Source organism: Cheilinus undulatus, linkage group 13 (assembly GCF_018320785.1).
Source record: "Cheilinus undulatus linkage group 13, ASM1832078v1, whole genome shotgun sequence".
NCBI lineage: Eukaryota > Metazoa > Chordata > Actinopteri > Labriformes > Labridae > Cheilinus > Cheilinus undulatus.
In genome coordinates this window covers 30,665,750-30,679,439 of record NC_054877.1, presented here as the reverse complement: position 1 = coordinate 30,679,439, position 13,690 = coordinate 30,665,750, and the positions used below count along the sequence as shown (strand labels likewise).

The 13,690-nt window shown below is 40.3% G+C and overlaps 1 protein-coding gene and 1 long non-coding RNA gene across 3 annotated transcripts in view; one reads left to right on the top strand and one right to left on the bottom strand.

Annotated features, from left to right (window-relative positions):
• Positions 1-11,075, top strand: part of LOC121519779 (rap guanine nucleotide exchange factor 4-like) — a 49,794-nt gene extending 38,719 nt beyond the window's left edge. For both annotated transcript variants that reach the window (XM_041802679.1, XM_041802678.1), the window contains exons 12-30: positions 1,174-1,250; positions 1,752-1,898; positions 2,220-2,314; positions 2,426-2,511; positions 2,674-2,752; positions 4,825-4,975; positions 5,068-5,156; positions 5,246-5,273; positions 5,382-5,457; positions 5,665-5,811; positions 5,990-6,087; positions 6,783-6,908; positions 7,089-7,267; positions 7,359-7,449; positions 7,534-7,584; positions 7,787-7,874; positions 9,375-9,439; positions 9,529-9,583; positions 9,672-11,075. In XM_041802679.1, coding sequence (XP_041658613.1) covers positions 1,174-1,250; positions 1,752-1,898; positions 2,220-2,314; positions 2,426-2,511; positions 2,674-2,752; positions 4,825-4,975; positions 5,068-5,156; positions 5,246-5,273; positions 5,382-5,457; positions 5,665-5,811; positions 5,990-6,087; positions 6,783-6,908; positions 7,089-7,267; positions 7,359-7,449; positions 7,534-7,584; positions 7,787-7,874; positions 9,375-9,439; positions 9,529-9,583; positions 9,672-9,799 — 1,856 coding nt within the window. In that variant the 3' untranslated portion in view covers positions 9,800-11,075. The remainder of the gene's footprint in view (positions 1-1,173; positions 1,251-1,751; positions 1,899-2,219; positions 2,315-2,425; positions 2,512-2,673; positions 2,753-4,824; positions 4,976-5,067; positions 5,157-5,245; positions 5,274-5,381; positions 5,458-5,664; positions 5,812-5,989; positions 6,088-6,782; positions 6,909-7,088; positions 7,268-7,358; positions 7,450-7,533; positions 7,585-7,786; positions 7,875-9,374; positions 9,440-9,528; positions 9,584-9,671) is intronic.
• On the bottom strand, positions 8,290-9,335 carry LOC121519780. Its single transcript, XR_005992737.1, has 2 exons — positions 8,532-9,335; positions 8,290-8,429 (listed from the first exon to the last, which is right to left on the bottom strand). It is a non-coding gene; the product is annotated as an uncharacterized LOC121519780 (long non-coding RNA).
• Positions 11,076-13,690: the final 2,615 nt, after the last annotated feature.

The window sequence follows — 13,690 nt, the reverse complement described above, 5'->3', positions numbered from 1 at the left end:
TTTTTTCTTTCTATAATATACATTTTGATTTTAAGTGACATATTTCTTCATAAACTTTACAACTTGTCGCTTGTTACTGTGTCATTAAAACCCCATCAATAATTGACAACAACCCAGATGAGGTGCAGCTTTTAAAAGAGGAAAAACTCACTTAAGATCAGCTAAGTGTAACTGAGCATCTGCCTGTGTAATGCAGGTGTATGTATCACCAATCTCTTCTGATGTGACAGAAGAAGGGTCATCTGTAGCCTGATGGTTTCACATGAAGGTGTCACGCAGACGCTGCATGCATAGTGGCCAGTTCTCTGCTGATATCAGAGAGACTTACTGTTGATTAATCATAAAAGCGAGAAACTCACAGTTTTGGATTGCAGCAAACAGCACAGAAGTAGCCAGTGTTATTTTGGCAGTTATTTTAGACTTCGCCATTATGTGACTACTGACAAAAATGCTGACTAATTTTAGTCTTTTTTTTCTTTTTCTCTTTAAAAAAAAAAAAAAATCTTTTATAGCTTTATCCTCATATCAGAAAGTCAAAACATTTAATTCCACTTTAAGCACGCTGATTCAAAATTCATCACATTTCAGTCACTGCTTTTTCCAAAACATTTTCTCTCTTCAAACCAATACAATCTGTCAAATTGTAAAATTAATGTAATAATAAAAGATTAGTAGGGAAAAAATTTTGCAATATTAACACTAAAAGCCCACCATTCTTATGTAAATACTGATGGTTTAAATGCAGTGCTTTCTCAGCAAGGTACGATCCGCTATTATTAACACCACAGGCATTAATTTGTGCACAGAAGAGCTACAGATTTAGCTCTTTTCATAGTATACCGCTTTATGTAACTTGTCAGCGCTCATTATTGCTTCAGCCCATGCTTTCTGTTGCCACGCTTCACTAACTCACACAGGTAATGCCTGGCAGCATTCATCTCTCCTCTCTCCTGCTTGTATTTTGACAAATTAGACACACAGGAGACAATGTCATGGATTTTTAACATCCAGCAAAACACACATTTCGTCCTACTTATCATCATCAAAGATCGATCATAAGTGTATTATTATCTTGTCTTTTCTGGAAAAAAGATCTTTGGCATTTTTTTCAGTGTTGTTTTAAGTAATAAACATTCTCATCATATATATGTGTTTTTCCTTTTTATCTTCCAGTGTTTAACCAAGGAGAGGAGGGAACATCCTGGTATATCATCCAGAAGGGTTCTGTCAATGTGGTTATTTATGGCAAGGTGTGTTTTCTTGGGTGCTTTCACCCAACTGCATGTTTATTTGTTTTTTTCTCTGACTGATGACTGTTTATCTGCGTGTGATGGACTGAAATGCGCAGCTATTCATGTCTGTCTGACAAGAACAACAGTTAGATCCCTGTGGGGCTGGGAAACACCAGCAGAGGAGTTGGCAAACTCTGCTCAGCTCACTCTGACTCATCACTATGATTAAAGGGCTTAGGGGATTGAATGCATGCACAATTTCACACTATGCACTGATTTACAACCACTGTTCAGGCAGAGATACTCCACATGCTCATGTGTACATACATCAATCCATTATGTACACATGCACACATGTACTGCAAACACAACTACAAATGACTCATCCCAATCCTGACACTTCTTCTTTTTCTGATATCTCTTCAGGGCTTAATGTGACTAATAATCAGTGCTTGTGTCTAAGCTTGTTTATGTCTTGTAAGGTGTTTATTTATGTGTGAATCCATGTGCTTGTCTTAGGGTGTGGTGTGCACACTCCATGAGGGGGATGACTTTGGGAAGTTGGCCCTGGTTACAGACTCACCTCGTGCTGCCTCCATTGTCCTGAGGGAGGACAACTGTCACTTCCTGCGCGTCGATAAGGAGGACTTCAACAGGATACTCAGGGTGGGCAGAAGGAGAGGGTCATTAATGCTGTGATCGGAAAAAAAGAGAAGTAGCATTATATCACTGGCTAGGACCACACTGGAATAAATACTATTATTGGTAAGGCAAAGTCTCCGCCAAGTCTAGAGATAGATGCATTTCAGTTAAAACACCTAAATCAATTTGGCTTGCTGATGCAATATATGCCAAGTGAATGCACCTTTCCATGATGTTTATCTCCCTCCTCTGGCAGAGAGGCTGCATTACAGTTAAAATCAGAGTATTTTGTATCAGACAGGATGATGTAACTTCCTTTACACATGCATCTTGTTTTTTTTATAGGATGTGGAAGCCAACACAGTGCGCTTGAAAGAGCATGAACAACCCGTGCTTGTGTTAGAAAAGAGTCCTCGTGCCTCCACCCTGGGAAGCATCAAGTACGTGTTAAGAGTCGAGCATACACACTTACAAGTGAACACTAGAATATGCTGTAAATCTCACTCGGCTGCCTCATAAAACTGGCTGTGCTTTCTATGAAAATTTTGCAGGTACAATGTTATTTCAGGAACACCAGAGAAGATTCTCGAGCACTTCCTGGAGACCATGAGGATGGACATACATCACAGTGAACCAGGTAATCTAAAAGGCAAAACATTTCCAGAGAATTACTGAAAGGAGGATGTATGGACAGATAGGAAAGAGAAATACTTTTAATTAGGAATGGCCATTTCATTACCTTTTAACCCAAATGATTTTCTCTCTCTCTCATGCTGTCTTTTTCCCTCTCGCCTGACAGACCCAGCAGTGGATGATTTTGCCCTCATGCACTGTGTCTTCATGCCAAACAGCCAGCTGTGCCCTCTCCTAATGGCACAATATCCTTTTCTGGTTCTAAAAAGCCCTTTGCAGGCTGCGCCCGCTTGTAAGGTTATCTGACTTATAAATGTGGAACTATAGCCAGTGTGTTATTTGACGGACTCAGCCTGAGTGTGCATTGTTAGGTGCATATTATCACAGGGGTACTGACAGCAGCTTGGATTCTTTAATTTACCAGTTGGGGTGTTGGAAGAGCTGATACAGCAGTTGACCATCCAGCACTAATGAACTAAATACAAACCACCCTTCACACCTCAGTAACAGTCAAGGAGGTTTTCTCCCCATGTCTTGTTTATTCAGATGATTGTATTTATCTGCTCACGTGTGCTTTACTGTGACATCCTCCCTACATCCTTATTTGGGAAACTAGGACACAATGATAGGGAATAAGTGTTGCATTGCATGGGTTGAAATATTACTCACATGTTGCTTTGGTTTATTGCTTCAGGTTCAGAATTAATAATAGTCATATAATTTCGAGGAAGTTATTCTGCAGATAAAAATGTACTTTACTGAAGCTGGCATAACTTTACATCACTACCTTTACTTACATATGCAGGACTGCATAAAATTTAAAAAACACCCATTGCAGCACCACAATCCTCCAAGGGAGCCTTGCAAAGATCATGGCCTGGTTGGTAATGCATACCCCCATAACCAGGTATAGCTGGCACAGTTCCTACTATTAGATGCTTTAGGGTCTCTGTAATCTCCTGGCTGTTCCAGGGAGCTGTTTGCCCAAGGTGTGTGGTGTGCCTTGGAATGAGGAATCAACAGAATGAGAATGACAGGCAAAGGTGTCAACCTCCCTAGAGTTATGACTCCAGTTGTCCTTGTCTACCAGTTTGTCCTGGTGGCTAATCAAGGACCTTTTTATTTCACACCATGAAGCCTCACGGCTGGCTGCTGGACGTTAACCTTGCAAAGACGATAGATTGGCTGGATTCCATGTCTGCCATCGGGCAGATCCATCTGAAGTGTTTGTTCCCAGTCTAAGACTGAACAGACCAATCTGTGCCATATGAGGAAAATGAGGCAGTAGCTACAGGCATAGTTTAGTTGCACTGCAAGCAGGTAAACAATTGCTTCTGCCTGTTAAGCTCAGATGTAACTATAGTGGTATTTTTATCAGAACATGAAGACATTTCTTTATTAAAAGAAATAGAAAAGCACTGCACTGAAAGCTTTTCTTGGTGGAAAGATGTTTTTGCTTTTCTCCTGATTGACTTCAACAAGAGCTTTTTTACCATCTGATAAGCTATAGCCGCAGCCTGTCCAGCTCCCGTTACTCACCAGGGCTGTGGTGTACCTACTACATTATGTGTCTTGTTGTTTTAATTGAATATAATGAATGTGACAGAAAAAATGTTGTCCAATTATTCTCCAAGAATTTTTTCTGCACCTCCTAAACACAGACTATGAACTGTAGCTCAGATGGATGTGAAATGTATCCCATGCGATATACACTACATGTAAAACAGTCTATATGGTGTGCCAGGTTAGTTGGATGCTTCTTCAAGAGGAAACCTGCTTTTTGTTAAGCTGTTCTGAAGACCTTGGGTTGTAGCGACACTCACAACCCAACGGTCTTTAATTTCTTTGTAATCTTTAATTTCGGACAACAAGTTTTAAAATGCTCTGACTGCAGTTGAGATCCAGCAAAGGCTCATCCCTATATTGGACTTAAGAAGGCTTAAGACATTTCTAAAAGTGTTACCTTTTTACATGCAAAATAAAGCAGACAAACTCCAAGTTGTTGCACAGAAAAACTAGGTAATTCCCCTCAATTTGAAGAATACAGTTTTATCTTTTCACAACTTGTTGACTATGCCATGAGTGCTGTGGCAGTCCGACACTCATGGCTTGCTCTCAGGCCAAGTTTTGACATTCCCAGGAAACAATCCATACCCAGGTCACACTCATTATGTATCGTATTGATGATCTAGAGTTAAGCGCTTCCTCTGGTGGTCATCTAGAAGTCATTGAAGCCAAGTTACATGTGTAACTTGATTTCACTGGATATATATCAAGATATCACTCTCTATGTCTTTATCTTTAACCTTGTGTTCACCTACCATGCTGCATCTCCACCTGGCTCTGAACAGGAGAGGTTGGAGTACGCAATCAACAATAAGAGAAGGGTCCTCATTCTTGCCCTGCGCTGGGCCAACACTAACTCGTACCTGCTACAGGAGGAGCCTGCTACAATCTCCTTCCTCGAGGTGAACAAAATCATACACCTTATATCAGTAAATGACAGAGCAAATAGATTATAGGCATAGTATGAGTCTGCTCTTTCCTTTTGTCTCTGCAGGAGTTGTACGGGAGTGTATCAAATGATTCTCGGATGTTGAGAGCTTTGAAAGACCTGGTCCCTGACCTTGAGAAAGTCGTCAAATTACAGTATGATCACCAGGGCCTGCATATCATACTTATATTTCTGTGTTTTTCTATTTCTTAACATAATTTTTATTCTTTCTGTTTGTTTGTAGCTCAGAAGAAGCCAAAGCCACCAAAAAGGTACGTCTGAAATTCAGGTTGAAACAAAATCTTACAATGTGCTTCTAATGGTGGCTGCATTACAGTGATGTCAAACCTGATTGCACATCATGTTGTGTAATTCAACAGAAAACCCTCATAAGACAGTTTAGCAATGGAGAGGAAAGACTGCAGAAGAAGCAGCCAATTAGGAATCAAGATGACAGTAAGTCATTGCATGCTTGTGAAAATGTATTTTTGTTTTTCTAATGGTGTGCCCCGAGGAGCAAGATATTTTAACAACTGTTTGCCAGTTTTAACATAATGTGATGCCCTCTGAGGTAATTCTTTAAATAAAGCAACCCCTGGCAAGTTAAGAAGTTCTACAGTCACGCCTAAAGTGTTGATAATCTCTGTGTTTATGTGCGCCCAGTATTACTGAAGGTGTACTGCAGTGACCAGACTTACTCGACAATCCGGATCACAGTGGCAGCGACAGGAAAAGAAGTCCTTAGTGCTGTCGCTGACAAACTCGGCACCACTGATGAGCTCCTTTTGGTTCACCTCAGCTCTTCAAATGGTAAGCAAACAGAACAAGAGAGATCTGAAAAGAAACATCACCTATAGAGATGATCATTATTTCTAGTTACTTCTTGCAATGGACATACAATGAGTAGAGACTCAAAAGGACTTTGCAGTGTCTGCAAAGAGCAGGATTAAGGATTTTAAAGACTTGACTGTGAATATTTGCATTGCAGAAAAACAAATCCTGAAGCCCAACGATGTGTCTGTGTTTTCTACTCTGAGCATCAATGGCCGGTTATTTGCCTGTCCCAGAGACCAGCTCAACAATATAGTAAGAGATTAAAATTACTTGTGTTTATTTAAAACAGGAAATGCACTGATCACGAAAACAAATGCAGATATCAATGTTTAAAATAAGAATTTAGCTGTTTTTTCAAATGAGCTATGAGCTAGATTTGATGTTTTTAAATTGTTCATAGTTGTCCCTTCTTTTAAAATTTCACTGCAATATGCCCTACAAACAGCATGATGCTGATCTGTCGCAGAGATTGTGTCTGACTCCCACGCTGCTAACATTTTTCATGTCTCACCATGATAAACATCAGGGGACTTCCTCCGCTTTGTAACAAACCTCTCCTCAGCAGCTGTTAGGTATAATAATACCAGCAATACCAGCATTACATTGGTGTGACAAAACAGATACACATCAGCTGCTGACATTGGTGCTCCCCTCATTTATGGACCAGTACTTTTACTGCTACTTATTAAAGTAAAGTATCTTTGATTTTACTTAATACTATATTTGTGTGCTCTTTCCACCTCTGCTCACCAGAGACACACGATTCATTCAAAGTTTGAATACCCTTGCTCAGTTAATGTCCTCTTGTGGTCAGATCACTGAAACTGTTATTTCCAGGTCTTAACAGGGTGTTTGTCATGTGATTTTTTTTTTGTAAGAAGAAAATATTGTGTTTTGTGTACCGTACTTATGAACTTATCTGTTTGTTTACTTCTGTGTGCCTCAAGTCTCCTCTCCCAGACCAGGAAGGCCCCACTGCAGGCTCCATGTCAACTTTTGAGCTGATGAGCTCTAAGGACCTCGCTTACCAAATGACCATGTTTGACTGGGAGCTTTTTAGCTGTGTGCATGAGGTATCGCACCAACACTGACACGAATTAAGACCCACATCAGGCTAATGATAGAAGAATGCTCCATTGTAAACACATACATTTAGTTTAAAATAAAGGTGTTGCATCACTATTCAAAAGAAAACCCTTTAAAAGTTCTGAACCTAAACCACATCTCTAACGTCTCCTCCTGTCTCCCCCCAGCATGAGCTGCTCTACCACACGTTTGGCCGGCAGAATTTTAGGAGGACCACGGCCAACCTGGACTTGTTTCTGCGGAGGTTTAACCAGGTCCAGCTGTGGGTGGTCACAGAAGTTTGCCTGTGTGGACAGCTCAGCAAGAGAGTCCAGCTACTGAAGAAGTTCATCAAGATAGCTGCACAGTGAGCAGGGTGTTATTCGTCTAATATGAAGGCTTGTTTTGAAAGCTGCTTTCACTGCATTCACTGCATGTCTTCTCTCCTGTATTTGTAGCTGTCGGGAATTCAAGAACCTGAATTCCTTCTTTGCCATTATCATGGGGATGAGTAACCCTGCTGTGAGCAGGCTGAGCCAGACGTGGGAGGTAAACTTTCTTCTATAACTGTCTAATACACATCCAGATTTACAGTCTCCTAAAGTTGATCAAAAACTTTTGCTTTCCTCACAGAAACTCCCTACCAAGTTTAAGAAGTTTTATGCTGAGTTTGAAAGTATGATGGTAAGTTGTATGAAAGTCTGTAATGGGGGTGGCAGCAGACAGATGGAAGAAAATTACATGTAGAGATGTAAAGAATGAATATGGATAGGTATTTAGAACCTTGGATGAGAAAAAATATGCATATTAACACAATGTAGAAATGTTTTTGTTTGCTTGAGTTCCAAATGTTTGAGGAATTTTAATTGTTTATGTTTGGTAACAGGACCCCTCAAGAAACCACAGATCTTACCGTCTCACTGTCACCAAACTGGAACCCCCAATCATCCCCTTCATGCCCCTCCTTCTTAAAGGTACGACACGTGTCTTTTTCACAATTACTTCAACACTGTCTCACAACATTGTACTCCAGGCGGTCTTGAAACCCATTGGCTCTCCTGCCACAAAACACAGTGTATTACTGTGGGAACTATTGGCAACTTAGAAACAGCGTGGTGAATGTGCAGTTCACAACTTGTCCACGAGAGCGTTTTGGAGTTGTTGGATTGTGTATTTGATGAGTTTGATGAGGAAAAGCAAAAAATTCCGTCTGCTTCCATAGCGTTAGCTGTGCAGCTGGTATATCCCCCCCCCCCCCCATAGGAGACTATAGGAATTATGGCAGTGGGTGAATTTGCCAAAATGTTGAAGTATCCCTTTAAGAAACAAGAATAAAGTTTATGTGTGGTGGATGTGGATTTTAGGACCCTTAAGGCAGACCAGGCAGGATGAAGTTTTAAAGGTTTATTTACACACACAGGATTGGAATACTGCAAAGGGGAGGGGGGAATCCAGGAGTCCAGGTAAGTGCCAGGGTAATGGAGTGAGAGTGCTCGTGGTAGGGCTGGATTGTGGCAGGGAGTGAGGCACTGGAAAAAAGGAGAACACAGGAATTAGTCGAGCTTCACAAAAAAAGGCACAGTTAATCAAAAGTTACTCGAGAGAACACTTAGTAAGAGTCGGCTGGATACCGCTGCAGAGGCTGGGATATTCTGGCACTGAGGTGACAGTGGATGGCCGTCTTGTAGTCCTGCTGATTGCCAATGAGCGTCAGGTGCGTCCAATCCACCTCAGCACCGTGTGCAGCAAGAGCCTCGGAGAGAGCACAGTGAAGTTACCCAAAGTAACATAAGCACCGGAACAGGAAGTAGTCACCAAAATAAAACCAAAATAAAACCCAAAACCCAAAACCACCACATTATGTTAAGATATCTAAGGGCATACTCACAACCTGTACTGTTCCCAAACATGTTTGACCCTCAGTCTCCAGTTTGTTTAACTAGTATGAGTGTTCTGCTCTGCACTCAGACATAGTACACTTTCTTGGCTGTGGCTAAATGGAAGAAGCGGCCTTCAGGATGGTAATTTGCGGTTGTGCAATGTAGATATGACATATAATTGATATGACTGTTCCTCCCACTAATCAATATAAACAATAACAAAGTGTGAGAGGGCTTTATCTGACAAAAATGACTCAACATAAGCTAATCAGGAAAGTTTTCAGTCATGGCAACTCTGTGAGACCCTGCGTTTTGTAATCAAAACACTGCATGTGTTGTATTCTGATCTCATGATGCAAGTGCAGATCAGGATGAAGTTATTAGTCCCCTATGAGAATTTCATTTTTTAAGGATTTCCCAACTGCTGTTCGGAGGAATTTTAACTCAGCTTTTCCAAACATCCTAGATTTATTTTATACTTACATTATTTTACTTACACAGAAACAAAAGTATTTCACAAAAAAAACAAGAACTACTAGTGTTGAAATTATGATGTATTTTAACTTTGTATTGCTCAAATTTTGTCCTCCACAGATATGACGTTTACACATGAAGGCAACAAGACCCTGATTGACAATATGGTCAATTTTGAGAAAATGGTGAGTTTCTGTTCAAATTGAAAGGATAATAATTTATCTTAAGGATGAGTTACAAGTCTGATGCAGAGTCCTTCTTCTTACCTTTTCAGCGTATTATTGCAAACACAATTCGGCAAGTGAGGCACTGTAGAAGCCAAGCATTCAGTAAGTCCACTCACTAAACATCATCACATCATCAGTCATGTTGCTGGCCACACGTGTGCAATCACCTTGTCTTTTTTCTCTGAATCAGATCCGGACATATGCCAGCCCAACAAGAACCAGGCAGAGGTTCGGGGTTATGTTAGAAAGCTCTGCGTGATCGACAACCAGAGGGCGCTGACTCAGCTCTCCTACAGGCTGGAGCCTCGACGGACATGAGCTCCAGATCTTCCACCACCATCGCCTTCTCTGTGACGTTAGCATAAAAAATTCACACACACATTACATGGATTTAATAACCAACACAGCTGGTTGTACAGTAGCAAATCACGACAGTCAATGACTCCATCATGGACTCTGACGGATCAAGGACTTATACTGTGCCATTAAAAGCCTCTTCTTCCTGGTCAGGATGAGTTCAGCTGCTCTCGTTGCTGTGTCTCAGCCCCCTACAGACTGAGGGCTGTAACTGTACTAATTGTTACTGTTTGGGACCTGTTAGATAGAACTGTAATGTATAGAACTTGAATCAATATCCTGCATGACTGAACTTCATAGGCTCTGTGTTCTATACAGTGGATTTCTATCAGAGTGTCCTGTGATGTTGTGCCACCCAAGACGAGCCCTAGTTTACAAAACATGACTGTACCTGCCTGTAAATCAAACCGTTCTCCTGATGGTCTTCATCACAGAGGGAAACACACATAAAACCTTTGTAGCCTAGACTCTTCATTACTTCTTTGGAATATACACATAAATATCAAATCTGAAAGTGCTTATTTCATAATCTACATGATTATATCCAAAATATTTAAAATTCTTAGGATTCAATGTATTTTAGGTGAACACCAGTGTCCTACAAATACTAAGACACTTCAAAACTACTTAACAGTATTAGTTAAATGTAAGTTCTAATGTACGGAAGCCCTAAGTGGACATACATTTTATTCACTCCTTTTTCTCATAACAATAACTACCATAAAATCCAGAATAGAAGTTGCACTGGGATCCATGTGGGGTGTGTTCCAGAGAGATATGAAGTTGAAATCACCTGTCCTGTGTGATGATTAGTATAGAGTTTGCAACAGAAATGGTATTTTAGCTCTCAGTTTCTGTTTATGTCTTTTCAATCAAACCAGCCACAGGAATATGACTCAATGGAGGAGAAAAGCTGTTAAAAAGTAGCAATATGGACCCTCAGTTCCCTCAGTATCTGAGCTTCCACTACACAAAGAATATGGGGATTTTAAATCATGTTTAAGCTTTTCAGAAATAAAAAAAGAAAAATTGCATATTTTGGCAAACACATTTTTTCTATTTATAATGTAACAATAAGTTCTACCAGATTTATGAACATGTTTGTTAAAAAAGAAAAGCAATTGCAAGGACTACATAATTAATACAAGTGACATAATAGATAACTAGAAAAGCACTCAGAGAGCGCAGACCTCCGCCATTAGCCCTATCTCCCAGTAGTAAAGAATCCTTTAAAAAATTCCTGGATCCAGACGGTGATCCGGATCACTCCCAAAATCTAATCAGTTCTTCCTTATGCCATTTCTGACATTTCCTAAAAAATTTCATCAAAATCCGTCTATAAGTTTTTGAGTTATGTTGCTAAAAAAATAACAAACTAACTAACAAACCCTGCCAATCACATAACCTCCTTGGCAGAGGTAGTATATACCCATGTAGATTAAATCGGCAAGGGGGTTATGTAAAGGGTTCCTTATCTTTGTTTGTTTCTTTGTTTGTATGTGTACAAGATAACTCGAGAACGGAAAGTCGGATCTTCACCAAACTTTCAGGGAATACTGGGATGGTGACAGGGAATAATCGATTAGATTTTGGTGATGATCCGCATACCCGTTCGTTTTTTTCTCGGACTTTGAAATTTTGAACACCATAGTAATCAATGGGAGCGTGTGTTCCTCGGTGGCGCTGCTTAGGCGTGGGTCTGCCGCCTCAGACGGCCATTCTAGTCATTAGATGACTTAGGCATACAGTGGCTATGGACTGTAACAAGCACTCTGATTGGCTGAGGATATAGTCAGTGAAGCACCATGAATCAGCAGCTTGGGAAATTGTGCTATGAGGCTAATGATATGTAAAACAGGGGTGCCACACCCAGGGGAAGCTGTTCAGGATAAGAGCAAAATCATCTTTTCACCAAAAAAAAGCTTTCAGTGCGTTTTTTTTACTCTTGTTTTGATTAAGAATTGTCATCCAGTTCTGATCTTATCTAATCTTCTTGCCATGATTTACGAGCTTACAGTACACCTACAACTAAACCACACTCACAGCTACTGCTTCATTCTCCTTTTTTGACTTTGATCAGTCCGATTATTCTCCAAACATGAAAAAAAAATGTTGGTGGTGGTTAAGGCGATGCAAGATGGATGGATGCAAGTCTAATGGCATGGCCAATCCATCAGCTTTGCAAGGTTAGATGTTGTGGCAATGATGGCACAAGTTGCAGAATTCTGTTCTGGCACATCGATCACATTGGTTGACCAGGCACGCCAGGTAGACTGGGAAATCTCCAAGACAAAGCATTTTGGAAGGACAGGAATTTTCAAAAAATTCTCACAAGGTGATTGGATGGATGTTTGGTGTCACATTCACCATGGGCTAATGAGAGTGACAAGACAAAAGAGGTAGTAGCCATGTGCCACTCTGGTAACTAACAAAAGCTCAGCAATGAGGTGCTGTCATAGCTAATCAATGGTGGAGCTTGTTGTTGGATAAAACTCATGCTGAGGCCAGTAGAGAAAAGTCCAAAAAAATCTTCCCCACCAAGAAAAGCTTCAGTTCGATTTTTTGCTCCTCTTTTAATCAATAAATGCCGTAAAGCTACACCAGGGCTAATAGCTTCACCTGTGACAGTCATTACTTCTGGCATGCAAAACAACTAAACCCCTATGGTGATTATCACAAACTCATGCCAAAGCAGGTCAGAAGGAGAGCGAATGACACAATTCTTTAGACTGCTTTGCTATTGTTTCAATAAAGAAATGTGGTCCAGTTCTGATAAAAACTGTCACTGTACTATAGCTACGTCATGCTAATGGCTTCCTCGTTGGCAGCCTTTATTACCAGCTTTCAGTACAACTAAACACCACCCATAGCTACTGCCCTATGGCCCTCAAATGACGCTGATTGGTCAGGCCTGTTCTCAGATGGAGCACAATCGTTTTAGAGCTTTGCAAGATGGATTTGCCTGATGACAGACGTAGAATCTGGCCAATCCATCTGCTGTGCAAGGTTTCCCACCGGTATATCGGACACAGAAAGCATTTTTAAACACAAAAAAAGATATTTAAAAGTGTGCCTTATACATTTACAATTTATGGTAATTTCTATTTATGGTCATTTCTCAAAGTGATTCACTTGACTTACTTATCTCTTCATAACCCTAGTTTTTAATTCCAGTTGTTTTCTATGGAGGTCCTGCAGAAACATGGATTCATGAAAAAAGAGAAACCAACCCATGCTCAAGGGAAATGCTTTTGTGCTCTGGCAAAAGTTTTGAGGTAAACTCAGAGATGTTTCTGGCTCATAAAAACATGGTACAAAGGCAGTGACTACCATCAATTGCAAAAAAAAAAAAAAACATCTCCAGCATATACGACACTTTTCTGTGAGCACCCCCCACGCCCTTTTTTCCTGTTATCAATATCAGGACTTTTTTGTCATGCTAGGATTCTTGGATAATTTTCTGATGAGCCAGAAAAAAAACGCAAGCTGGTAACTGTGATATGCCAGAATACAACACTATATACTGCCACATCGAGGTGAAGATAAGCATTTTCCATGCTTGTGTTTAGTTCTTGCAACTTTATGAATAGGTGATAACCATGTCACAACTGTGTGCGATCAATGATTACTTCTAGGAAAATTTAGTTAATAAAATGTAGAGATGGATGTCTGCTTCAGGCTTCCGTACTAATGGTATTGCAAAAAGTGTTAAAATTTGTCTCTGCAGTATTGATTTTTTCATTAAGGAAAGAATCTTCAAGAATAATTCTAGATGATGATGTTTCTTTGTATGATCTGCTCTGAGGTCAGTTTTATAATCAAATTGTACTTCTTTGATTTGGAAGCGCTGAT